The sequence below is a fragment of the Chenopodium album genome, chromosome 9, assembly GCF_948465745.1.
Source record: "Chenopodium album chromosome 9, dcCheAlbu1.1, whole genome shotgun sequence".
Lineage (NCBI taxonomy): Eukaryota > Viridiplantae > Streptophyta > Magnoliopsida > Caryophyllales > Amaranthaceae > Chenopodium > Chenopodium album.
Window position 1 is genome coordinate 68,083,855 of NC_137842.1, and position 24,917 is coordinate 68,108,771.

General features: G+C 35.8%; 7 protein-coding genes, 1 non-coding gene and 2 pseudogenes across 9 annotated transcripts; 5 read left to right on the top strand and 5 right to left on the bottom strand.

Moving 5' to 3' along the window:
- Nucleotides 1-1,694: 1,694 nt before the first annotated feature.
- On the bottom strand, nucleotides 1,695-4,175 carry LOC145558941 (putative nucleoredoxin 1-1). Its single transcript, XM_081620318.1, has 2 exons — nucleotides 4,065-4,175; nucleotides 1,695-3,518 (listed from the first exon to the last, which is right to left on the bottom strand). Exon 2 carries the CDS (start codon nucleotides 2,664-2,666, stop codon nucleotides 1,809-1,811), a length of 858 nt encoding a protein of 285 aa, XP_081476444.1. The 5' UTR covers nucleotides 2,667-3,518; nucleotides 4,065-4,175; the 3' UTR covers nucleotides 1,695-1,808.
- A 108-nt stretch (nucleotides 4,176-4,283) lies between these two features.
- On the top strand, nucleotides 4,284-4,354 carry TRNAG-GCC (transfer RNA glycine (anticodon GCC)). Its single transcript has one exon. It is a non-coding gene; the product is annotated as a tRNA-Gly (tRNA).
- Nucleotides 4,355-4,783: 429 nt separating this feature from the next.
- LOC145558049 (borneol dehydrogenase, mitochondrial pseudogene) lies at nucleotides 4,784-6,169 on the bottom strand (annotated as a pseudogene).
- Nucleotides 6,170-6,537: 368 nt separating this feature from the next.
- Nucleotides 6,538-9,386, top strand: LOC145558947 (uncharacterized). The gene is made up of 3 exons (XM_081620325.1): nucleotides 6,538-6,713; nucleotides 7,808-8,062; nucleotides 8,215-9,386. The coding sequence occupies exons 1-3, from the start codon at nucleotides 6,589-6,591 to the stop codon at nucleotides 8,546-8,548; spliced, it is 714 nt and encodes a 237-aa protein (XP_081476451.1). The 5' UTR covers nucleotides 6,538-6,588; the 3' UTR covers nucleotides 8,549-9,386.
- Nucleotides 9,387-9,437: 51 nt separating this feature from the next.
- Nucleotides 9,438-11,142, bottom strand: LOC145558944 (secoisolariciresinol dehydrogenase-like). Its single transcript, XM_081620322.1, has 2 exons — nucleotides 11,105-11,142; nucleotides 9,438-10,232 (listed from the first exon to the last, which is right to left on the bottom strand). Exons 1-2 carry the CDS (start codon nucleotides 11,140-11,142, stop codon nucleotides 9,464-9,466), a joined length of 807 nt encoding a protein of 268 aa, XP_081476448.1. The 3' UTR covers nucleotides 9,438-9,463.
- Nucleotides 11,143-12,157: 1,015 nt separating this feature from the next.
- On the bottom strand, nucleotides 12,158-13,530 carry LOC145558942 (borneol dehydrogenase, mitochondrial-like). Its single transcript, XM_081620319.1, has 2 exons — nucleotides 13,388-13,530; nucleotides 12,158-13,119 (listed from the first exon to the last, which is right to left on the bottom strand). Exons 1-2 carry the CDS (start codon nucleotides 13,423-13,425, stop codon nucleotides 12,342-12,344), a joined length of 816 nt encoding a protein of 271 aa, XP_081476445.1. The 5' UTR covers nucleotides 13,426-13,530; the 3' UTR covers nucleotides 12,158-12,341.
- LOC145558050 (secoisolariciresinol dehydrogenase pseudogene) lies at nucleotides 13,430-14,259 on the bottom strand (annotated as a pseudogene). Its single transcript, XR_014092353.1, has 2 exons — nucleotides 14,137-14,259; nucleotides 13,430-13,862 (listed from the first exon to the last, which is right to left on the bottom strand). The product of XR_014092353.1 is annotated as a secoisolariciresinol dehydrogenase pseudogene (transcript).
- Nucleotides 14,260-14,684: 425 nt separating this feature from the next.
- LOC145558945 (putative carbohydrate esterase At4g34215) lies at nucleotides 14,685-16,156 on the top strand. The gene is made up of 2 exons (XM_081620323.1): nucleotides 14,685-15,316; nucleotides 15,817-16,156. The coding sequence occupies exons 1-2, from the start codon at nucleotides 14,765-14,767 to the stop codon at nucleotides 16,021-16,023; spliced, it is 759 nt and encodes a 252-aa protein (XP_081476449.1). The 5' UTR covers nucleotides 14,685-14,764; the 3' UTR covers nucleotides 16,024-16,156.
- Nucleotides 16,157-16,291: 135 nt separating this feature from the next.
- Nucleotides 16,292-17,943, top strand: LOC145558946 (putative carbohydrate esterase At4g34215). Its single transcript, XM_081620324.1, has 2 exons — nucleotides 16,292-17,267; nucleotides 17,618-17,943. Exons 1-2 carry the CDS (start codon nucleotides 16,725-16,727, stop codon nucleotides 17,810-17,812), a joined length of 738 nt encoding a protein of 245 aa, XP_081476450.1. The 5' UTR covers nucleotides 16,292-16,724; the 3' UTR covers nucleotides 17,813-17,943.
- A 1,749-nt stretch (nucleotides 17,944-19,692) lies between these two features.
- On the top strand, nucleotides 19,693-23,962 carry LOC145558930 (D-3-phosphoglycerate dehydrogenase 1, chloroplastic-like). Its single transcript, XM_081620305.1, has 5 exons — nucleotides 19,693-20,457; nucleotides 20,913-21,289; nucleotides 21,379-21,489; nucleotides 21,568-21,663; nucleotides 22,986-23,962. The coding sequence occupies exons 1-5, from the start codon at nucleotides 19,854-19,856 to the stop codon at nucleotides 23,655-23,657; spliced, it is 1,860 nt and encodes a 619-aa protein (XP_081476431.1). The 5' UTR covers nucleotides 19,693-19,853; the 3' UTR covers nucleotides 23,658-23,962.
- The last annotated feature ends 955 nt before the right edge of the window (nucleotides 23,963-24,917 follow it).

Here is a 24,917-nt window from a genome sequence, read left to right on the forward strand (position 1 = left end):
ATTTATAGTTAGTTGAACCCGAATATAACCTGACTTGGAAATGACCCGAACTAATTGTAACCTGTAAATTATTAACTTGAACATAACCCGACTTGAATCCGAGAATGACCCGACTTGGAAATGATCCAACCTGATTATAACTCGTAAATTATTGACTTGAACCAAACCCGACTTGAACCCGAGAATAATGACCCGACCTGATTATAATCTGCAAATTATTTACTTGAACCGAACCCGACTCAAACCTGAGAATTACCCTAACCCGTTTTAACCCGTGTAAACCCGAATTAAACCTGACCTATTGTTCACCGGACCCGAATGTAACCCGACCTAAACACGACCCAAACCCGATAAGAAGTATGACCCGACGTGACCAGACTCAAGCATGACCCAACCCAAACCCAACGCGCATAGGTTATGGAATTAATCTGAATTGACTCGAACCGAGTTGACCCGACCCATTCTTACCCGACCTGTTTACCCAAATTGACAGCTCAAATTATGTGATAGATTACAAATAATTTTAATTTAATTTAATTTAATAATTCAACCTTTCACTAGTTTTTTTTTTTTTTTTAGTCCCAACCTAACCTTTCATGAGCAAAACCACGCTCACATCAAGTAAGTCCCTGTAGGGAGAGTCCATTTTTTCTGTTCCTTTTTTTTTTAACATTGCCAAGATAATTTTTTTTTTCGCTTCGTTTCATTTGATATTCAAACACATACGAACCATAGTCTAACAAAATTGATGTGAATAAATCACACCCCAACAAATAATTCTCCAACTCACCCAGTATCATATCTCAAACTATCTACTAAGGGCCTATTCTCATTGATTGAACTTAGCTGAACTGAATTGCACTTATTAGAGCTTAACTGAAATGAATATTTTATAAGAGAAGGAAATTAGGAGCTGAACTAAACTGAACTGAACTTATTAGAACTGAACTGAACTGAACTGAAGTGAAAATAATCGCATGAGAACAAACCCTAAAACCACGAACATAGTCTTTAAAAATCAAGTAATTTTAGCAGGTATACTTAAAACTCATGAATCCTGCCGGACCCACCGACACGGGAAATTTTGGTAAACTATTCCAAGATTTCACGTCCCTTACTTTTTAAGAAATTATTATTCAACTACTACCTCCGTTTCCTATTATGTGCAACAAAGGAATATTTTATGTCTCACAAATAATGGAATATTTTATGTCTCACAAATAATAACCCTTTGTTGCACATAATAAGAATCGTTGGTAGTATTTTTTTTTTCAATAACATTTTTAATTTCCCAATAGACCCCACTTACAAACTCACCTTCCTAAAACTATGTGCCGGTCAAATCGATGCAATTAAAAAAACAGAGGAAGTACCCTTTCATAAAATCATAAAATTTCGACCATGCATATTCGTTCCTTAATACAAAGCCTCTTTTTAGCATTTAAGAGGCTTTGTATTAAGGAACAATGGAAGTAGTTTATTTAAAATAATACGAAACAAACATGTGTAAGTGTTTTGTGGTTTGGATTTGCCGAAAAGAAGTCTAATGCTGAGTACATGTTTTGTGGTTTGGATTTGCCGAAAAGAAGTCTAATGCTGAGTACATTACTAACTAATATCGTGCTAAAAGAGAAAATAATGGTACAAAGTTACCTAAGCCAGAAAAATGAGGAAGTAGTTACTAATCCTTTACTTTAAACTGAATTGAATTGATGCATTTTTGCTGCCATTGTTTTAATTAGAATAAAATTAACCACTAATTAATACAAAGTACGTAACAATTTGTGTTCTAGAGATATTCTTTCTACTTATAGCATCCCCTCTAAATATTCTCTAATGACATCTTGGCGTAGATGAGGATCACCAATTTCTCGAAAAGCCTTGGGTCCATCATAAGTAAGGTGATATTGAGCTCGAAATGAACAAATCTTTCCATCTGATCCAAATTTAACCAAGGTTTCACGTACTCTATTATGCCCGACGATAAATATTTTCTCCCGTAAAATTTTTGAGTGCTCAGGATCATAGGGACATACATACCAAGGCTTCACACTTTCAGCTAATTCGAGATCATCATAAGCTGCAGCAAGGTCATCTTCTAACCGAACAAAGACTACTTCAAGATCGTCAACATCTGCCTTAATCTCAGGATACCATGTTAACAGTGGATGATAAAGATCTTTACTTCTTTCAGCAAAATAAACAAGGACATTCTTTCCTAGGAGATCAGCCAGAGGATATGTTGTGCTGCCTTTATAAACATAATTCTTTGACCCAATAACCAACAACGACTCCAAGGTGAGTCCATGAAGCCGCTTCAGTTCCTTTTCGATAAGGCCCTCCCTAGTGAACGGATAACCATCAATTCCGCGTCTCTTCAGGATTTCTTCACCGTGCAGATCCACATATTCATTATCAGGTCCTACTATGACGAGCTTAAAGTCATCACGACAGCCTACAAGTCGCTTAAACTTTAAGCTAACATTGTTGTTGATGGGCAAGCACCACCACGATATTCTCTTCTTCTTCAACAATCTATCAATTTTACCCTTGTGAGCCCGTGGGTCAAGGCAGTTGTCATAGGGCATGTAGAACAGCACAATCTCAAACGATAGCTGATTTTCTATACATTGTTGATGGACCATATGGAGAGTGGAAGTGAACATTCCATCAATACACAAGTACAATGCAACGACCTTCTTGTTAAGTTCTGAGATGGTGATCGTTTCCTCGTTGCCATTTTCAAGAACATAAGAGGAATCGCACTCCAAAAGTCCTTCAAGGCTCGAGTGAGATATTCTGGCAACACATACTTGATCGAATTTGAAACCGGACACTTTCCTTCCAATAGTCTAGGGCCTTTGGCCTCAGAACTGACAACAGGCCATGTTGATCTAATAAGCCTGTTAATGAAAGTTACAAAATCCATAGGGCTTACAGGGAAAAGATCCTGCAGATACTGTCTTGCAGCATTAGAATCGTAATGCAAGATGTTTTGATTAGCATTGACAAGCAACCAATTAGAGGAGCCGTGAGCATTGACACCAAGGTAATCGCATAGAGAGGCCCTGATCTTGGAATGCTCATATGGTACAACAAGAGAGAAATGAGGTAAGAAAAGAAGCAAGTGGTTGAAACCAGCCTCTCCGAGATCTGAATCATTGCCCGTTAAGGCCACAACCATCTCAAAATCGTCTCTGAAGCGATACAATTCTGAACATACACCCACCGGGTCTTTAGGAAAGACCTCACGGAAGTTGAATTCTCCTTGAGGCGCTTTATAAGCAAAAACCAGAACGTATTTGGATTGAAACGTATCTTTGATAATAACTTGGTCGCCATTAATTCGATCAAGATAATCCAAATCAGAAAAATAGGTCAGCAAAGATTCAACAGTGGAGGAAACATCTTTCTTTTTTGACAGAACCTCCTTTGGAGAAACAAATACCGCAAGGTCTGAGGAAATTTGTCTTTGCTCAAGGCAACCACCAATTTCAAACTCTACCCTACTTTCCATCCTGTAATTCAATCAATTTCAACTTTAAATTAATTCCAGACCAATGTTTCATCTACAATCTAGTTCTCACCGCACAAAAACTAAATTCAATCAATCAAACATTTTACTAGAATAATAATAAACTTTACTAAATATGAATATCTTAATAAAATAATAATAATAAACTTTAGAAGTTGAAATCCAAGAATAATAAACTTAAATTGAAATTCAAGGATAATAAATTTTAATAAAATGAAATTCCCTAATCCAGGGGAAAAAGGTCCATTTTCATTGTTCCGTCCTAACATTAAAGGGTCATAAACAAAACACATTAGCAACCAAATTTGAATCAATCATCAAAATTAGGCTTGAAAATTCGCATAAAAATTCTTCTCGCTCAAGAATATCAACATTGAAATTTTATAGCAGCAAAATCGGTCGTTATAATCTTGAGTAATTATAACGAATACTTGAGTAGTCCAGAACCCTAAATCGACTATACTTACAATAAAAACAAACTAAACCCTAGATTGTGAAATTGATATTCGATGCTTAAAAAAAATCTTACCTGTTTCAATGGAGAGAGAAAACTCAGAAGCCGCTTCAATGGAGAATTCAGAGTACGCTTAAATAGAGGAGAGAGATAGAGATAGAAGGCTAAGATGTGTTTTTTAATTTTCCTCCAATCTCATTCATTGATTCATTGACTATACCTGCTGTACTCAGAAAGTATATATGGAACTTTATTAATTAATTAAAACTCTGAATCATTTAATTGGACAATCAAGCACCAGTGGTCTAGTGGTAGAATAGTACCCTGCCACGGTACAGACCCGGGTTCGATTCCCGGCTGGTGCATTTTTTTTTATAATTTTTTTTTAAATATCATTATACTCTTTTTTTTTAGGGAATATCATTATACTCTTTTTTTTTTTTTAGGGAATATCATTATACTCTTGCATTTTACTTGTATTTTTTAGGAAGCTTGCACTATTTTAATTGTACGCGGATGAAAAGGAACAAAACGCACAAAAGTATAATGTACTTGACACTTACACTTATTTAGGAATGTCTTTTGATATACTTCATAGTTCATATATAGTATTAGCATGATGATGCTTGTAATTCCAACATATACTATATATATATATCAAGTACAATAACACTAACTAATAAAACAAAACCTTTATTTTCCCTATTTTATTAACATTACTCATTTAATTATTTAAACAAACAAATGAAACATTTTTATTACAGACCATAAGTCCATAACAATCTTTACTTGATTTATTCAAACATACAAAATCCGGAATTCATAATAGTAAATCCTCCATCTACAAAAAGATTATGACCACTAACATATCTTGATTCATCACTAGCAAGAAATAAAGCCGTATTCGCAATATCCTCCTTTTTACACCAAGTATCCTCGAGATTAGAGTATACCTTAGCAATATTTTCATCATCTAGATTTAAAATGGTCTTAGTCATAGAAGTCACAACCGCGTGTGGTGAGACACAATTCACCCTAATCCCATACTTTCCAAGTTCTACCGACGTGTTTCTCGTGAGCCCCACCACGCCATGCTTGGAGCTAGTGTAGGCATGGGCGGCCGCTCCTCCTATGGTGGAGCAAGTACTAGCTATTGTAATAATACTACCTTTTTGGGCCGGGATCATTACTCAGGCCGCATGCTTTATACCCAAAAATGGCCCAACAAGATTAACCTTAATGACATTAAGACATCTTCAAACTCCGACTGCGTGTTGTCAAGGATGGGCTTGGGATAGCATGCTGCTATGCCAGCATTATTCAACATGATGTCGAGTTTTCCGTATTGGGCCATTGTTGAATCAATTACGTTTTTTACGTGGGCTTCATTTGTGACATTGCAATTAATGAATGTACGAGGCTACTAATGGGCCTAATTCTTTGCAAACTTCTTGGCCCAAATCATCTTAGATGTCAGAAATCATGACTTTTGCACCATTTCGTGTGAAAATTTTGGCAGTGTGTTCACCGATTCCACTAGCACCTCCTAAGGGCAACCTTGCCTTCCAATTTGAAAATAAACCATTTTAAAATTTTGTACTCAAGAAAGATCACTGATAAACTTTAGTATATAAAAAAAAATTCTAAATGTAAGTACTCTAGAAGAGTAAAAATCACTTCCTTTTTGGATTTACAAATAGTGGACCTTACATTTTTGTCCTTTAATTAATACGTATATATAATGAGAATAATCACAAGCTTAGTATTACAGGTATTTATATTTCAAATGAAAGATATTTTAGTCTTAAATCATACATTGTTCGGGACTAACCTAACATTTAATATTCTAACCAATTGTACTATGAATAATATGATTAAGATATACTTCCTCCGTTCTTTTTTACCTGACCCGCTTTAACTTTTACACTATTCACCACCTCTCCTTTGACCGTCTTTTGTTAATGATATTTAAGGAGAAATATATTCAAATGATATTTTTTTAATTCGTCTAAATAAGTACAATCGTAATATACAACTTTTATAATTTTTATTTATGAATAATTAAAGTTATTGATCGCTAAAGTTTTGCATTGACAAGCGTGATAAAAGAAACATCTCAAGTAAAAAAAGAACAGAGAAAGTAGAACAATAAAACGAGTCAAGGGTTTACTTTCTTCCATTCTTAGGTGTGAGACCTAGTCAAGGGATTTTTTTTCTGCCATATTTCCCAATCATATATTCATATCTTTCTTTCATTCTACATTTCTACTCTCTTTCTTTCTTGCTTCTTTATTTTGTCTTTAATGTTTTTTTTTTTTTTGAATAGTATTTTGTCTTTAATGTTTTTTTTAATAGTATTTTGTCTTTAATGTTGACTACTGCCCACTGCTCATACATTTTCTTTTCCTCCCAAGTGCTTTGTTTTTTCAATACAAAATTACGATTATACCCGTATAGGGAGAGTGGTAGGTTTTGGAAGCCCTACTAGCTCATATATATATATATATAAAACACACACACAAAACATAGAATACATTTGTATTAACTACTACTCGTACTACTAATCATATTTAATTAAATTAAATTACACATCAAAAACATGGAGGATCTAATTATTTCAGCTATAATAAGGCAAGCTAGGCAACCACTTCATCCACAGCATCGATTGAAGCACTCACTTCATCCACAGCATCAATTGATATTCAACACCATTATTGATGTCGGGTTAGATTTACGACATTGCATTATATTATTGTGTGTTTTATGGGAGCTTTATACCAAAATAATCATGTTGGCCTATTTTATGAATTATGAGTAATAAGCTTTTAAAATAACTTTTGAATAAGCTTTATACCGAATTAGCTAATTTAGCAAAACTTTTTACCAAAATGGCTATTTATAAATTCAATTTCAAAACTATCTAAATTATTAACAAAATTATAACTTGGAGGGGAATTTCTTTTTTTTTTCCCTTCCATATGTAACGCTTTGGTTTACATTATTATTATTTTTTTGTTTTTTTTAGGTTGATTTGGTTTTTGCCAGATTTTGATATATATATATATATATATATATATATATATATATATATATATATTTGTGAAAAAAAAGATATAATAGCGTTTTCTAAGTATTCATGCTCTAAAAATGAAACGAAATACAATCAGATATAAAGCACCCCTGTTCCAAACTTTTAATTATTTAAATCTTGTGAAAGTTACTAGAAAAAATTACATTAATATATATGCAAAAAATTTAGCATCAATCACATTAATAATAATAAAAAAAAAAAAATCAATTCAGAGATGAATTCAGAGTCTCTAACTACTGTATTATGCTCAATTTAAAATAGTAGTAAAATAAAAAAAAAATACAAAAAAAAAAAAAAATCATAGACCTACAACATGAGAATGATCCAAAGAAAATTTATGATTATGTAATCGTCGTATAATTTCAGTTACTTGGATAGAACAATTCTTAAAACTAGGATAGCATGAAAATAAACTTACAACCATTCAATCATATAAACAAAACAAAACAAAACAAAATACTTCCATAGTACGAAAATTAGATAAAAATGTATAATGGGAATGGTAGTATTGTGCGGCTATAATTAAATTATAAATTCAAATTAAAAATGAAAGCCAATAATTTATTTTTAAAAAACCAGCCGTTTACATGTAAATAAAAATAGGGGAAAAAATCCTTCCAAGGTCGATATTTTACTTTTAGAATATGAATTTATAAATAGTTGTTTTGGTAAATAGTTTTGCTAAATTAGCTAATTCAGTAAAAGATCATTTGAATAATGCTTATAGGTGTGGTGTTATTTTTCGGTGTGATGCATGCAATAAGAAGGCGGAAGCCTTCATGTATAGTTGCACAGAATGCAACTTTGATTTGCACAAGGAGTGTGCTCTCCAAGTTGGTAGTTGTACGATAACAAACGACAATATGATATGTGGTACCGGTAATCCTACAGCAGTCGTTGACTCTTCTCTCCAAACTGTAATAAGGCACTCACTTCATCCACAACATCAATTGGAATACTCCTCCTTAGGTGGCAAAATCGGGTTAGATATTTTTTTAGAAGCTATGTGTAGTTCATCTTATTTTTGCTTATCTGATCTAAACTTATATTTTTCATTATAATTAATTATACTGATTGTGATATAATAAGCTTCTAGATAACTTATGAAATCATACATGTAAATGATTATTATAGGTATTATACTTATTGGTGTAATGCATGCCTAAAGAAAGACGAAGGGTTAAGGTATTGTTGCAAGGAATGCAACTTTGACTTGCACAAGGAGTGTGCGGCGGCTGTCCCAGTTGGTAGTAGTAGTATGATACTCCAAGCATCTGCCCGCAAAGACAATATGACCGAAGACGACGACGACGACGATGTTCCTTACCCCAAAATATCCAAGAGAGCATTGATAAAAAGAGCCAAGGATCAACTAATGGAAGAAGTCAAGGATAAATTCAAGGAACTGCTTTATGAGGATACCACTTGGGAAGTAGTTTTTGATATTTTGCAGACTTTGTTTATGTAATCTCAATAATTATGCTGTTATGCATATGCAATAACAAAATGGAAAAATACACTTTATTAATCTCAATTTTGACCAATTTACTTTGAATAATCCCAACAATCGATTATTCTGCAATAATCTCAACTTTCACCTCCATTTTCTTCTATCAATCCTAAAAACCAATTATCTGCTGAAAAGCTTTTTAAAAAATTAAAATGCCACGTGTCACTCTTGCATTTGTCCAAAAAAATAAAAAATAAAAGAAAAAACCCGCGGCCTTCATTACCAGATCCGGCCACTAGCCCCGTCCCCTCCTTCCTAGCCTCACCGGGAAACCATCCCCCATCCCCTTTTCTCCGCTGCAAGCACGCAACCACTGTACTGTCTCTCCTCCACCGCAAGTGCGCAACCACCAGGCCACCATAGTTAACCTCATCCTCTTTCCACTATACCCTAACCATCTCTTCTCCGCCGCAAGCCCGCAACCACCGGTCCACCATGTTGCCCGCCTTCGTTCTCGCAGATTGGGTCTCACACCATTAACGTTCTTCTCCATTTGTTTCTTGTTTCTTTCTCGGCGGATCTGGATCACCTTCCCATCTAGCTTCCACCTTCGTCCTCGCCGATCGAGTGTTGACGGAAGCAGCTATGTCGCGAGCAGATGAGAGTTGTTTCAAGGGGAAGGGTTTAGGGTTTTGCCGATTTCGACGGTGGATCTGCGAATAGGGTGTCATTTTGGTAGGGGAAGGAGGTGGTTTACTGGTATAGATGGGTTGGGTGGTCAGGGAAGGAGGTGGTTTAGGTGTGTTAGTTGGGTGGTCAGGGAAGGAGGTGGGTTGGCTGAGTTAGTTTTTGTTAATATTACACATTATTATTATTATCAAATGAAGCATCTTTATTATTATCAACCATAAGTCCATAACAATCTTTACTTGATTATTCAAACATACAAAATCCTGAATTCATAATAGTAAATCCTCCATCTACAAAAAGATTATGACCACTAACATATTTTGATTCATCACTAGCAAGAAATAAAGCCGCATTCGCAATATCCTCCTTTTTACACCAAGTACCCTTAAGATTAGAGTATACCTTAGCTATATTATCATCATCTAGATTTAAGATAGTCTTAGTCATAAAAGTCGCAACTGCATGTGGTGAGACACAATTCACCCTAATCCCATATTTTCCAAGTTCTACCGACGTGTTTCTCGTGAGCCCCACCACGCCGTGCTTGGAGCTAGTGTAGGCATGGGCGGCAGCTCCTCCAAGGGTGGAGCAAGTACTAGCTGTTGTAATAATACTACCTTTTCGGGCCGGGATCATTACTCGGGCCGCATGCTTTATACCCAAAAATGGCCCAACAAGATTAACCTTAATGACATCTTCAAACTCCGACTGTGTGTTGTCACGGATGGGCTTAGGATAGCATGCAGCTATGCCAGCATTATTGAACATGATGTCGAGTTTTCCGTATTGAGCCATTGTTGAATCAACTGCGTTTTTTACGTGGGCTTCATTTGTGACATTGCAATGAATGTATGAGGCTACTAATGGGCCCAATTCTTTGCAAATTTCTTGGCCCAAACCATCTTGGATGTCAGCAATCATGACTTTTGCACCATTTTGTGTGAAAATTTTGGCAGTGTATTCACCAATTCCACTAGCACCTCCTGTGATTAGGGCAACCTTGCCTTCCAACCTGAAAATAAACCATTTTAAAGTATTGTACTCAAGAAAGATCGCTGATAAACTTTGTATAAAAAAGTTTCTAAATGTAAGTACTCTAGAAGAGTAAAAATCATTTCCTTTTTGGATTTACAAATAGTGGACCTACAAAGCATCACTATGATTCACAAATAGCTTGAAAGCAGGGCCGGCCCGGAGGGGTAGGCCTCGAGTGCGACAGCCTAGGGCCCACGCCAGAAAGGGGCCCAAAAATTCAAAAAAAAAAAATCAATTTACATAGCTGTAGAATTTAAACTATCTAAACTGTAGTTTTTACTCGTTAAAAAATAAGCTACTTTTAAAAAAGATAATAAATGCATTTAGTTAGCAATTAATATTAAATTACTTAGATGTCAATTAGGTGGAGATAATTATGCAATATAACCTCTTCTTCTTCTTCTATTCTTCCGATTTTATGAGTATCTATTTCAAAATATTAATCTTTTCAATTACACCATTTCATATCTATACAATTACCGAAATATTATGCAAAGTTATTACTTCAGTATTGTGTATGGAGACTTATTATTCAAATAATTTAAGTTATTTTTATTTAAAGCTATTGCGTGTTCTCTCAAAAAAAAAAAAAAAGCTATTGCGTGTAAAAATATTTGTTTACGTAAGGGGCCCTTTTCTTACATTATGCCTAGGGCCCATAAATTTCTAGGAACGGGTCTGCTTGAAAGATGAATGGTTTTTACAATTTGAGATCAAATCTCGACTGGATCATTTAATCTTTATAAGTTATTATTGACAACTAAAAAAATACTATTAGAGAAAGAAAAAAAATATATAGATAAGCTGATAATATACATGTTTAATTACCTTTTGGCCATGTTTAATTACCTTTTGGCCACAGCAGAAAAAGCTGAGATGCCTGCCATTTAATTTACTAGTATAAATAGTACTTCCTTGTTCCTAAATGCTAGTAGTTGTTTTCTTAAATCTTAAGAGTTACTATAATTGTTTATTGTCTAAGACAACCTATTTATAAAGTCTCTTGTATGTAGTATTGTATCCAGAGATTCATTCATAAAGCTTATCGTCCATGTTGGGCTATTTTAGTATTATTAAGAGTAGTTGCCATAGTTCATTAGTACAAAAACACAAAAAACAAGAAAAACACCCTGAAAACTGTAGTCTGTAGATGTTTGGCATAGTTCACAAAGTGATAAAACGAAAAATGCATGGTTTGTATGTTTATAACAGTATAAGACTTGGATAGTTGGATGGCCATTAATTATTGTGGTCACAAGTCTATTCTAGTTTTGGAAATTCCAATTGCGTACATTTAGAGAAAATAGTAAATAAATATATACATTTATACATTTTTCTTTACACAAAACATAATTATTTATTTAAATATATGCAATTAGAAAATATATTAAATAAATGTACTCCCTCCAATTCATAATGTTAGTCCCATATGGAATCAATCACATAAAATAAGAAAATAAATATATTTGGAATCTAACATTAAAGTACAACATATTTCATAATTAGTTTACCTTAATTAACTTTTTTTTATTTTTTATTAGGAAAGCACAAGTCATAATTGCATAATTTAAGGTAAAAATTTCCTTAATTAGAGTCATGTCATCAATCCACAATAAATTAATTCCAAAAAAAATCAAGTCATAAATGAAATATATTCAATATGAGTAGAACTTTTTGAAACGCCCAAAATAGTATATGGGACTAACGTTATGAAACGGAGGGAGTATTATTTATTAAATTATTAAGCATTAGTGGTTTTTTTTTTAAAAAAAATGACTTTTTTTTTTTTGATAAAATGACCGTTATCCTTAGCTTAAATACGAATACAAAAATCCAATGATGCTTGAAATTTCACTTACAACATAAAATGAAGGAATAAAAAAATGAGAATCGCGGCATTAATTAAGAAATAAAAAGTGATTAAATCTTATTATTCCCGCTAGTAATTTATGATAGAATATAAAACATATTCTTGAACCTCAACCATCGGCTTAACCTATAGAGTATAAAATATATTCTTGAACCTCAACCAAAAGCTTAAAAGGTTCAAGAATATGTTTTATACTCTATCAATTTCAACAAATCTTTACATAGGTTGTTCAAACATACAAAATGCAGGATTAACAATAGTAAATCCTCCATCAACAATAAGATTATGTCCACTAATGAACTTAGATTCATCACTTGCAAGAAATAAAGCCGCATTAGCAACATCCTCCTTTTTACACCAAGCACCTTTGAGATTAGAGTATAACTTAGCTATACGTTCTTCGTCTAGTTCAAAAAGGGTCTTAGTCATAGAGGTTGCAGTCACATGTGGTGACACACAATTCACCCTAATCCCATATCTTCCAAGTTCCACGGCTGTGTTCCTTACGAGCCCCAACACGCCATGCTTCGAGCTAGTGTAGGCATGGGGCGCGACACCAGCTATGGTAGAGCAAGTACTAGCCATTGTAATTATAGTACCTTGTTTGGCCGGGATCATTACTCGAGCCGCATGTTTGGTCCCCAAAAACGGCCCAACAAGATTGACTTTTACAACTTCTTCAAACTCCGATAACGTGTTGTCAAGGATATTTGGCTTAGGAAAGCAATTTATGCCCGCGTTATTGAACATGATGTCGAGTTTTCCGTATTGTATCATTGTTGAATCGACTGCGTTTTGTACATGGGATTCATTAGTGACATTGCAGTGGGTGTATGAGGCTACTGATGAGCCTAAATCTTTGCAAACAGAGTGACCCAAATCATCTTGAATGTCAGCAATCATGACTTTTGCTCCATTTTGTGTAAAAATTTTAGCTGCATATTCACCAATACCACTAGCCCCTCCTGTAATAAGGGCAACTTTGCCTTCCAACCTAAAAACAAAATCACATCAATATTGTATTCTTCAACAGAAGGTTGAAACCCGGGACTGGTTTATATACTCAATCAAATTATATGGATTTACAAATCGTGAACCTACAATTTGAACTTAGAAATTGAGTAAAAAAAAAAAAACAAACATCGAATTTAACAAGTTTAATTAGTTACTCCTTCCGTTCCTAAATTACATTTCTACTTCTCTCTATTATGTGAGGAATAAATGCTAAAAATAAGAATGTAATTTAGGGACGGAGGAAGTACCTTTTAGCTGCTGCAGAAAAAATTGAGACATTTGCCATCCGATTAACGGAGATAGGATATTATTGTTTGAATTTTGCAGAGTTTAATTTGCTGTTGATATATGTGTGTGATTGCATAGTGTCTTATGAACCTATTTATAAAGCCTTTTATATCCACACATTCAAATTCGGATTGCGAATTGTCAAGGATGTTGGGCTTTGGAAAGCCCACTATACCCGCGTTGTTGAACATGATGTCGAGTTTTCCATATTGGGCCATCGTTGAGTCAACTGCGTTTTGGACATGGGCTTCATTAGTGACATTGCAATGGATGTAGGATGATGCAGATAAGCCCAAGTTCTTGCATACAGTTTGGCCCAATTCATCTTGGATATCAGCAATCATGACTTTGGCACCATGTTTAGTAAAAAGTTTTGCAGCATATTCTCCGATTCCACTAGCACCACCTGTGATGAGTGCAACCTTACCTTCCAACCTATAAACAAAAACATAAATTAAAAAAAAATAAAAATGGTATTGATAATAACTATTTTTTTTAATGTAAAAAGAAAAAACTTTAAAAGTGAGAATTAAATAATAATAATAAAGAAAAGGTCGGCATTATCCAAGATATGACTCGGGAGATGATATTAAGCTGGGTTTCCATCTAAGAAGAAGAAAATGTAAGGAAATTCATTGCATTCTATATATGTAACTCATTACCTAAAGCTTATACCCATACAAGTGTTAAGCATGGAATAGAGTATTACCTTCTAGCAGCAGCTGATAACACTGAGATACTTGCCATATTTGGTATCTCAGCTCTTATGTAGCTCTTCTCTTCACGTTTAGAGCTTTCAATTTTTAGTCACAATTTAGTAACTTACATAAATCTCAATGCCTTGGCCTTACATAAATCTCTTGTATAAGTTGTACCATTTTATCACTGGTCACTAGTAACGTTTTAGGTAACTAATTCATTTATTGAATCATAAAAGCCTAGCCCCACTTGATACAATGACAACCAGCCACACTCATACAATCATACCGACTTATCTCCAATACTTACTCCTTTTCTTTTAATTTATATGTAATTTTGTAGTATTGGGATTTTACGCTTGTTTATACATATCTTCAATTGTATTTAAATAAAAGTTATAGCTAGTTGTCAAATATTGACACGATCTAACTTGAAATAGACACAACACTTGATACAATCCGACTTCATCCAACCCATTATTACCCGACACCTCATTTGTTATATAAAATAATAATAATAATAATAAAATAATAATAATTGTGATTACCAACCCAAAAGGCCAAAAGGCCAAAACAACAACAGAGTGACCAACTGAACCAAGGGTCAACATCTTTCGATCCCAAAAACCCAATCAAATAATGATGTCGTGCGACACCACCGCAAAACAGATCTTCCTCCTCTCCGGCCAAAGCAACATGGCCGGCCGAGGAGGCGTCGTTAAATACACCGACCACCATCACCACCACCACAAGAAATGGGACGGCGTTATTCCGCCGGAATGTCAACCCCACCCTTCAATCCTCCGCCTCAACGCGCACCTCCATTGGGAGCAAGCGCGTGATCCACTACATTCCGACATCGATAGCCGTAAGGTTTGTGGGGTGGGACCCGGAATGCCATTCGCCAACGTGGTTAGGGAGCGCGTGGGTGGGCCAATTGGACTTGTCCCGTGTGCCGTGGGCGGGACCGCGATAAGAGAGTGGGCGCGTGGGGAACACCTGTATGAGAATATGGTGAAGAGAGCTAAATGTAGTGTGGAGAGTGGTGGGGGTGAGATTAAAGCAATGTTGTGGTATCAAGGTGAGAGTGATGCCACGGCGAGTGACGCTGACGCGTATAAAGGGCGATTGGAGAAGTTTATTTGTGATGTTAGGGAAGATCTTCAGTTGCCATTGCTTCCCATCATTCAGGTACTATTCTACATTTGTACTTCTTTACTTTATTGTTGTTTGTTTTGGTATTGTATTTGTTGGTAATCATTTATTTTAGGAATGTTCAAATTTGGAAAAGTCTTGTGTATGGTTTCAAGCACAATTAGAGATAAAAGAGATGTTACATACGTCTTGAAAACCATAAAAAGTCAAATTAAACGATCTTTAAAAGATTGATATGCATTGTGAACTTAAACTCTAATTCAAACGTTAAGTTGACACCTCTAACATGGTAAATTGGTAATGTTGGTGTAGTTTAGTATGTCTACATTTTATGTCATTTCTAATTTTCTATAGTGTATGAAGTCATTATGAATTTTATTGTATACCGCCCAGCTATTTGATGAGAATTGCCTTGCTTGATCAGAACCAAGAATTCAAACAATGCTTGTTGTAGTTATGAAAACATTGATGTGTGAATATATATACTTGGTATATTATAAAATTTAGGAATTACTGAAAATGCTTAATTTGTTCAGGTGGCACTTGCATCAGGGGATGAAAAATACATAGATAAGGTGAGAGAAGCACAACTAGGGATCAAACTCCCAAATGTTGTATGTGTGGATGCCAAAGGATTGAAACTCAACGACGACAATCTTCATTTATCTACTGAAGCCCAGGTTCAATTAGGTCAGATGTTGGCTGATGCCTACCTCTGCCATTTTAATCCTTCCTCCTCTTAGGCTTTACCTCTACATATGCAGATATTTACATGCTGCATTACTGCTTGCATATGTTGTCATTTGGATAACTTGCACTTCTTATACGGTTTTATATTTCTTGGTATTCAATAAATCAAAATGTTTTTGATCTGTCTCTATTGCTCTCATTGCTGTGTATGTGTGGAAATCGTCTTTATTTTTTTTTTCTCTATAATCGTTGTTACTATCATGACTGTTTTTATACAATGGATATATTTGCATACAATGATTGAAGTTTCCTCAAATCTTATAAATTTATTCATCAGTACCTAATCTTATCGATTGCATACTCTGCATCAGTTTGTTACAAGACTTACTTTTCGAATATCTGAATATTGCTATCTAAGATTCTAAGTGATGAATGCATGCTTTATATAGCTAACATAAGTAATGTAATGCTAGTCAAGTAGTTGTTGGAGACCTTGGGGTACCATGAAGATGCTTGTTATTGACTTAATGTATAGAGGCTTGGATTCTATCTGCAAGGGTTTAGAGTTCAGAATTTTAAATTTGCAAGTTGCAAATTGTAAGTCAATGTTTATACTTTATACCATACATCTCCGGAAATGACGGGGAGACAACTGTAAAATGTTAAAGAAATGGAATGAATTGCATAAAAGAACCTAGATTAGAAGAGTGATGCATTTTCAATAGAATACTTCATCTTCCATAGCTAGGCAATCATGTCATGTGAGGACTCCAAAGAGATCTTCATCCTCTCAGGGCAGAGCAACATGTCAGGCCGTGGAGGAGTCATTAAGTACTCCGAGACTGACCAGAAATGGGATAGTGTTGTTCCACCCGAATGTCAGCCTAACCCTTCGATCCTCCGCTTCAGCGCTCAACTCCTTTGGGAGGAGGCACATGAGCCTCTACATGTTGATATTGATACGCAGAAGGTTTGCGGGGTTGGGCCTGGCATGCCCTTTGCTCATAAGCTTATAGAGCACGGGGCTGGCACTGTTGGACTCGTGCCCTGTACTGTGGGTGCATCTCCGATCAGTGAGTGGGCACGCGGAACACCCTTGTACAAGAGTATGGTGAAGAGGTCTAAAGCTGCAGTGAGGAGAGGTGGGGATGAGAGTGAGATTAAGGCATTGGTGTGGTACCAAGGAGAGAGTGATACGTTGACAGAGCATGATGCAGATGAATATAAAGATAGGATGGAGGAGTTTATTTGTAATGTCAGGGAGGATCTTCAGTTGCCGTTGCTTCCAATTATTCAGGTAATCTACTTCTAATTTAAGACCAGATTTCTATGTGTGTTCATGGTTTTGTTATAAGAGCAATCACCATAATGTTTCTATCTTGACTTAATATTTTGGATAATATTTATAATTGGTAAATATATAGGCGTGGCAATTTGTCATTTTTAGGTCAAGTCTTGTATGAAATAATCTCACAATTTTCAACTTTACTGGGCTAGAGTGTTTTTAGTTTCTAATTTCGCAAGTAATTTTTTATACACGGGTTTAGGTCAATGCAAGATAGTCTCGTCAAATAGCTACTCTATTAACTTATTCACAAGAAAGTTATAGCTTGTAATATATGATAAGAGAATGGTTAATTTCTGTAGGTGGCACTTGCATCCGGGGTGGACGAACAATACACAGAAAAGGTAAGAGAAGCACAGCTTGAGATCAATCTCCCCAATGTGATATGTGTAGATGCCAAGGGGTTGAAGCTAAAAGATGATAATATGCATTTAACTACTGAATCCCAAGTTCATTTAGGACAAATGTTGGCTGATGCCTACCTTAGCCATTTTTAATCCTTCTTTGTTTGGTTAACTCATGTATTTGCATCTTGTACCTTCTTTTCAAAAAGGAATGAAACAAACCTGTAAAATCATGGTTTTTTTTACACAACTTGTTAGTCTCGTGTGTATTCTTATTTTACATGAACCAATTTCTACTTGTGCTGAGTATGTATTTATTCCTCTTTATATCCCTTTTATTCTACTTTACAAGTGTTTGTATCGGGTGAAATTAATACAAGTAGATACAGAGCATAAAGAGAAAAGTTCAAGGTGTTTTGACTCTTGCACAAGGATGACTATTACGAAGAATGTATCAGTGTATCACCAAAGTCTTCTTCTCAACCAAATGCGGTTTTTTTTCCTTTCTTTTCGTCAGAATGATCTCCTAGTTTATTCGTGTTTTCATTTAATATTCAAAAATACTCCGTATCACGTATGCGTTTCACGTAAAGTGCATCGTATTAGTTTAATACAAGATGCTTAAAAAAGACCCAAATAATGGTTGGTTGTAAACGTGCAGAGCAATAAAGCATGCGGGCCGATGCGTTAAAAGGGGATGGAATCAGGACTCAGGATCCCAAATTTGCAAGTTGCTAGTCAAAATTTACAATACACCACAATTATAATACACAATACCCCAAACTTTGAAGGCTGAAAAGCACAGCACAGAGAATGAGGCTGATACAAATATAAAATGTTGAGTACGATCCAATGTAAAAGAAAAAAGAATCAAATTTGAAGGCTATACCAAAATGAGTCCCACCATTTAATGCTTTTGTTAGGTGAAATTTGCTTTAGCCGCAAATCACTGAATGACAAGTGATTAAGCGGACTAATTTAACTCATTAAGCTGCCCTTTGTTGCTTTTAATAGTTCTTAGTGCACTTTAGCACTAAATCTATTACTTATGATTTAAGTGATCAAGTCTATAGTTGAAAAGGATTCACGCCTCACACGGTCATTAAAAGGCGATAAAATCACTTTCAGATGATTTACGAACTTATGGTTATTTTAAAACTTATTTACACTTTTGCGTCAGAATGAAACTTAATTACGGAATTAATGTCCATGTAGGCTCGGATAAGTTTTTTTTATTTTTTTTTATTTTCAGAGTAAAACTGCTACCTCAAGTAGCGGTTTATGTACTAAAACCGCTACCTCCCTTTATAAATTGATTAACTGTATCTTTACTTAGAGCACTATAGACAAACTGCTACCTCAAGTAGCGGTTAGCGGTTTTAGACTATAACCGCTACTTATGGTAGTGGTTTGTTTCTAAAGAAAAAAATTACCCCAAATGTATTTTCAATTCTACGTGGACTGTATTTTCGTAAATAAGTTTCATTCAAATGCAAAACCGTAAATAAGTTTTTTAAAAGCTATATTTTTGTAAATCATCCATCACTTTCCTGCTTAAAATAACAATTAATATAAACCTGAGATCAACTGATCGATTATTTGTGTCAGGCACTTTAAATATGAAGAGGAAGGATAAGGAAAATTTGTACCTTTAAAATGCCCTAATAAAAATAAACTATTTAATTTAAAAGTAGAGACGATCAACTATGACCTGAAACCTAAAAAAATGTGAAATCTAAAAACACAATTAAACCCTAAAGGCCAATTTGGCTTGACAAACCCTGTATTAAGACCCATGCACTCAAACCCAACCTTAAGATTTAAGATTGAAAAGACTCGATTAGACGATTACCATTGCCAATTTGTTTTACCAACCCTAAATTACAACACTTACCAGTCACCAACCCCAAATACAAGGAATCAACCATAATTCCACTCTCAAACCCTCCGTCAATTTCACGCTCCACCTTCTCAACTACCACACTCCCCATTTTCCCGCGCAGTTTCACAGCACGTGAACTCACATCTCCCTCTTTCTCTCTCCTCCCTCTTCACCTCTCTTTCTCTCTCCTCCCCAAAACCCCCTTTAAAACCCCACCATCTTCCTCACCCCATAAATCCTCCCTCCTACGGCGGCGCACCTTCCTTTAAACCCCAGAAAAAAAGCTTCATCTCTCCCATTTCTTCCTCAACAATGGCGGCCGCTTCTTCATCTGCTTCAACAACTTTACTCTCCAAACGATCTCTTACCCCTAAACACAGATTCCTCCACCCCACCTCCATTTCTCCCAATTCCCAACTTTCTCTCTCCTCTAAACTCTCCCTTTCTCCCTCGATCTCCCTCTTCTCGCACAACCCTTATCGCCACCTTACCCCCACTACCCCCCGCCAAAAACTCGTCGTTTCCGCCTCCCTTGAATCGAAACCCACCGTTTTGGTCGCCGAAAAGCTCGGTGACGCTGGGTTGGATCTTCTGAAATCGTTTGCGAATGTTGATTGTTCGTATAATCTTAGCCCAGAAGAGCTTTGCACTAAGATCTCTCTTTGTGACGCTTTGATTGTTCGGAGTGGGACTAAGGTTACGAGGGAGGTGTTTGAGTCGTCTGCTGGGAGGTTGAAGGTGGTTGGAAGAGCGGGTGTTGGGATTGATAATGTAGATCTGGGTGCTGCGACTGAGCATGGGTGTTTGGTTGTTAATGCACCGACGGCTAACACCATTGCGGCGGCTGAACATGGGATTGCTCTTTTGACTGCTATGTCTAGGAATGTTGCTCAAGCTGATGCTTCTGTTAAGGCTGGTTAGTTTTTCTGTGCATTTTCTTTTTGAGGCATTTTGTCGAACAGATTGTGGGCATTATTATAATCTTTTGTTTAATATTTAATTTTTGGTGTTTTGGGGGTTACGTTTAATGGGTTCTTAGATCTGTTTAATGGGAATTCTGGGTTTTGATTGTTTTGATTGAATCTGGTTCCTTGCATGTCGGATTGATTGATCTGATTTTAGGTGTTTATTGTAAATGGTATTTCAAGGTAGGTTGAATTTGGTACTGATTGGTTCATTTAGAGATGGTAGTTGTTAAGATTAATGCAGGGTTTAAGTTATTCTTATTGAATTATAGCTATACAAATGGTCATGAATAGATATTAGTATCCTCTCTTTTGGTGTTAATTTGTTGCCTAATTATATATGATTATTATGGATTGTCAAATTCTTTTCAATGATGTGTATATTGTTTTATCTATGACAATGCAGGGGAGTGGAAGAGGAATAAGTATGTGGGTGTATCACTTGTGGGAAAGAAGCTTGCTGTTTTGGGTTTCGGAAAGGTCGGGTCTGAGGTTGCGAGGCGTGCCAAGGGGCTTGGCATGCATGTGATTGCTCATGATCCCTATGCACCAGCTGACCGTGCCCGAGCTATTGGAGTGGACCTTGTTTCCTTTGATGAGGCCTTAGCAACAGCAGATTTCATTTCCCTACACATGCCTCTCACCTCTTCTACAACAAAGGTGCTAAATGATGACACTTTTGCTAAGATGAAGAAAGGTGTTATGATTGTGAATGTCGCTCGTGGTGGAGTGATTGATGAAGATGCTCTTGTTAGGGCTCTGGATTCTGGGATTGTTGCTCAGGTAACTATTAGATATTGGTTAAAAGAGTGCTTTTTTTCTTTGTTTTTTTTGGAAGATAAGAAGTATATAACATGGAAATTCTTTTGCAGGCTGCACTTGATGTCTTCACACAAGAGCCCCCAGCAAAGGACAGTAAGTTGATACAGCACGAAAGAGTTACTGCAACTCCACATCTTGGTGCTAGTACCATGGAAGCTCAGGTAGGTTAAGTGATACACACTGAGAATTGATTATAGTATAATTTATTGTGTCATTACAAAGTAATGTTTGTTCTGCAGGAAGGAGTAGCCATTGAAATCGCAGAAGCAGTTATAGGGGCTTTGAATGGAGAGCTTGCTGCAACTGCCGTGAATGCGCCAATGGTTCCTGCTGAGGTACACCTATTGCCTTAATTCTTCAGAAGCTATTCAACCTTAACTATTTTGTGATTGATTATCTAGAGTTCTAGACTAGTTCATAGTTATTACAGCTGCATTATTTCATTTTTTGTATTAGGAATATGCTACTATTTGTTGATAGTTGCTCTTTGCATGGTTCTATGGTTGGTTTTGAATATAAATACACAAAGCGATCGTTGCACAGTAGTTGTTACAGTTAGCCATCTTTACCATCACATACATGCTTCTTAAACTTGTTTCTAATAATACTTGGTACTTTTAGAAGTGTGGGTAGAGAAATAACCAAAATCAATGAAGAAAATATACATGCTTGTAGGGAAGATACAGTATCATGTATTCATGTTACATATGACATTTGTGTAATTTGCTCACAAAGTTACTGCCATCCCTTTAATCAATCTATTACCTTGTAGGAGCGAGTGCCGTATCACTACTACACTACATGTTTTCAGTAACAATGTTGGATTGTGTTTGCCTAATGCCTATCAATTTCGGTGCACTTTAAGTTTGTAAGCTTATTGATTAGGTGGCTGACCTGGCTGTGGGTCTGGTGTGCTTGAAATATTCTGTCATGAACTCATGATCAAAATAGATCTCGTGCCACTTTGTTTGTAGATAAATTGAAAATTTATAAATTTCTGCAAAAAATATTTTTTTTTGCAAATGGTACATTACTTTTCATTCTTTGAAGATACTCTGTGATGCTTGGTTGTTGTTAGAGGTTGACCTTGAAGTACACTATTAACTTCACTACCTGACCATCTTAAGCAGCCTATGAGACCTTGCGTATAATTTTGGTACCACATTTGTTTCATGTAGCCGACTTCACTTATGGGATTAAGGCTTTGATTGATTGATTTGGTTCTAGAATTTAGTGTTCTGCTGTTTGTTTAACTTTGAGTCCTTGAGTACTTCCAATGATCATTGATTCATTGAATTACCGAAAACTTCTTGTGTTTCATTTATTTAGCAGCCAGTAGGCCCAGTACTGAAACGGTTGATACTTACATTGGTCAAATTAGTTCGTGGCTTGTCATTTATTTAAATGATTGCATTTGGTGTCTGAGAAGAACCCAAGGATTTGTTTTCTGCAGAAACAAAATATTTTCATTAGCTGAAGACCCTTTCTTCCGTTGGTCCTGTATTGGCCTTAACCTTTAGATATCTCCATGGTCTCAAGTGATGTTCCTGTGTATGTTTCAAGAGTGTGCATGCTGTTTGCAATACTGCTAAGTGCTTGTGTCCTAAAGCTTTGAATATTGCATGGGTTTGATTTCCATCTTTACTTGTTTGCTCAGGTCCTTAATGAGCTGAAACCTTATGTTGACCTTGCTGAGAAACTTGGTAGACTGGCTATCCAACTGGTAGCAGGTGGAAGTGGTGTTAAATCTGTGAAGGTGGGTTATGCAACCTCAAGAGCACCTGATGATCTTGACACTAGGGTGCTCCGGGCCATGATTACCAAGGGTCTGATTGAGCCAATTTCCAGCACCTTTGTAAACTTGGTAAATGCTGATTTCACCGCAAAGCAGAGAGGACTTCGTATTACCGAAGAGCGCATTCTTCTGGATGGATCACCTGAAAGCCCACTGGAGTCGATCCAGATCCAGATCGCCAATGTGGAATCTAAATTTGCCAGTGCAATTTCAGATTCCGGGGAGATTAGACTTGAGGGAAGAGTTAAAGATGGAATTCCACATTTGATAAAGGTTGGCTCGTTTGAGGTCGATGTCAGTTTGGAGGGTAGCATTATTCTCTGCCGACAGGTTGATCAACCTGGAATGATTGGAAGGGTGGGAAGCGTTTTGGGAGAAGAGAATGTGAATGTCAGTTTCATGAGTGTTGGAAGACTGGCTCCAAGAACCCATGCTGTGATGGCTATCGGGGTTGATGAACCACCTAGCAGTCAGGTATTGAAGAAGATTGGTGAGATTCCAGCTGTTGAAGAGTTCGTATTTTTGAAGTCATGATGTTCTTTCCTACACCACTGTGGAAGTGCTAGCTCTGAGAATTCATCTTCTCTGATGGCAGCAACACAGATTAGCTTAGCTATTGAATTTTGAAATGGACTGAGGATATATTGGCGATTGGAGACTTGTATTTCTGAAGTTATGATGCTCTAGTTACTAGTTAATAGTTCAAGATGAAACCAATTTTGGTGGAATTTGTTGAATGCCACAAACTTGTATCTTGTATCCGGAGTTTTTAATAATTTTGAGTTGAGGAAGAGTTTGCTCGTTTTAGCACCTGCTACTCATCCTTTTTTTTGTCTCAATCGCAATGACTAGAATATTTGGTTAGCCATGAAAGTAATCGGAATTTGTGAGAAATGGTGGTTGGTGATAATTTGGTAATAAAAAGCGAGGTGACACAAATTTGGACTAAGCTTGCAAAATACCTAGTGTATTTGCATGGTTTACACAAATTTTTCCTTTGATCTTATTTACGGACTTCTACGTGTTTCTAATTTTCCCCCTCTGTTACCTTCTTCCAACCATTACAAATTGTCATCTACGAGAAAGAAATTGTTAACCTTCAGTTGTATACTTGCATTTGCTTTTGTCAATTATAATTCCAAAGAGCATTAAAAAAATTAATAAAGGGGTTAAGTTATTAACACATTAGCTTATACTCTGTATTTTGTTCATATGCATGTTACTCCTGAATAAATTTAAGTCCAAACTCTAAAATTTTAATGGAGTAAGGGCTTCTCATTTACTGAGCTGAACTGAACTGAATTCTCATTTACTGAGCTGAACTGAACTGAATTCTCATTTACTGAGCTGAACTGAACTGAATTGAAATTGTTTATGAGAGAAGAAAATTAGAAACAGAGCTGAACAGAATCGAAATTCAGTTGAAGAGAACAGACTCTAAATTGTGGAAAAAACTTACCAAATTACCAAATTTAATGGTGTATGTTGGGGAAAAATAAAGTTTGACTTCGCTTCTCGAACTATTGTAAGATTATACACAAAATGAGCATACGAATTAATACTCTATATGTTCATTCGTTACATTTGCATGTTCTTTATCTCATCAATGTAAAAAAAAAAAAAAAAAAAAAGGGTGTAATGATCTTTACAAACTATCTTTAAATTGAAATAAAAATAACATTTTGGATCTCCAAAATAGAAGCGGTAACGTGGGTAGGAAGGAGAGGAGAATATATTAAAAAAAAAAAAAAAAAGTGTTTGCTGAAATTCTTTTCTTTGTCTTCTGCAGACCCC

Coding starts and splice junctions, on each gene's coding strand:
- LOC145558941 (XM_081620318.1), bottom strand. CDS start 2,666: ATGTTCACTTCCACTCTCCATATGGTCCATCAACAATGTATAGAAAAT.
- LOC145558947 (XM_081620325.1), top strand. CDS start 6,589: ATGGAGGATCTAATTATTTCAGCTATAATAAGGCAAGCTAGGCAACCA. Junction 6,714..7,807: donor AACACCATTATTGATGTCGG/GTTAGATTTACG, acceptor TAATGCTTATAG/GTGTGGTGTTATTTTTCGGT. Junction 8,063..8,214: donor TCCTTAGGTGGCAAAATCGG/GTTAGATATTTT, acceptor TGATTATTATAG/GTATTATACTTATTGGTGTA.
- LOC145558944 (XM_081620322.1), bottom strand. CDS start 11,142: ATGGCAGGCATCTCAGCTTTTTCTGCTGTGGCCAAAAG. Junction 10,233..11,104: donor TTTTCTGCTGTGGCCAAAAG/GTAATTAAACAT, acceptor GTTTATTTTCAG/GTTGGAAGGCAAGGTTGCCC.
- LOC145558942 (XM_081620319.1), bottom strand. CDS start 13,425: ATGGCAAATGTCTCAATTTTTTCTGCAGCAGCTAAAAG. Junction 13,120..13,387: donor TTTTCTGCAGCAGCTAAAAG/GTACTTCCTCCG, acceptor TTTTGTTTTTAG/GTTGGAAGGCAAAGTTGCCC.
- LOC145558945 (XM_081620323.1), top strand. CDS start 14,765: ATGATGTCGTGCGACACCACCGCAAAACAGATCTTCCTCCTCTCCGGC. Junction 15,317..15,816: donor CATTGCTTCCCATCATTCAG/GTACTATTCTAC, acceptor TAATTTGTTCAG/GTGGCACTTGCATCAGGGGA.
- LOC145558946 (XM_081620324.1), top strand. CDS start 16,725: ATGTCATGTGAGGACTCCAAAGAGATCTTCATCCTCTCAGGGCAGAGC. Junction 17,268..17,617: donor CGTTGCTTCCAATTATTCAG/GTAATCTACTTC, acceptor TAATTTCTGTAG/GTGGCACTTGCATCCGGGGT.
- LOC145558930 (XM_081620305.1), top strand. CDS start 19,854: ATGGCGGCCGCTTCTTCATCTGCTTCAACAACTTTACTCTCCAAACGA. Junction 21,490..21,567: donor CTAGTACCATGGAAGCTCAG/GTAGGTTAAGTG, acceptor TTTGTTCTGCAG/GAAGGAGTAGCCATTGAAAT. Junction 21,664..22,985: donor CGCCAATGGTTCCTGCTGAG/GTACACCTATTG, acceptor TTGTTTGCTCAG/GTCCTTAATGAGCTGAAACC.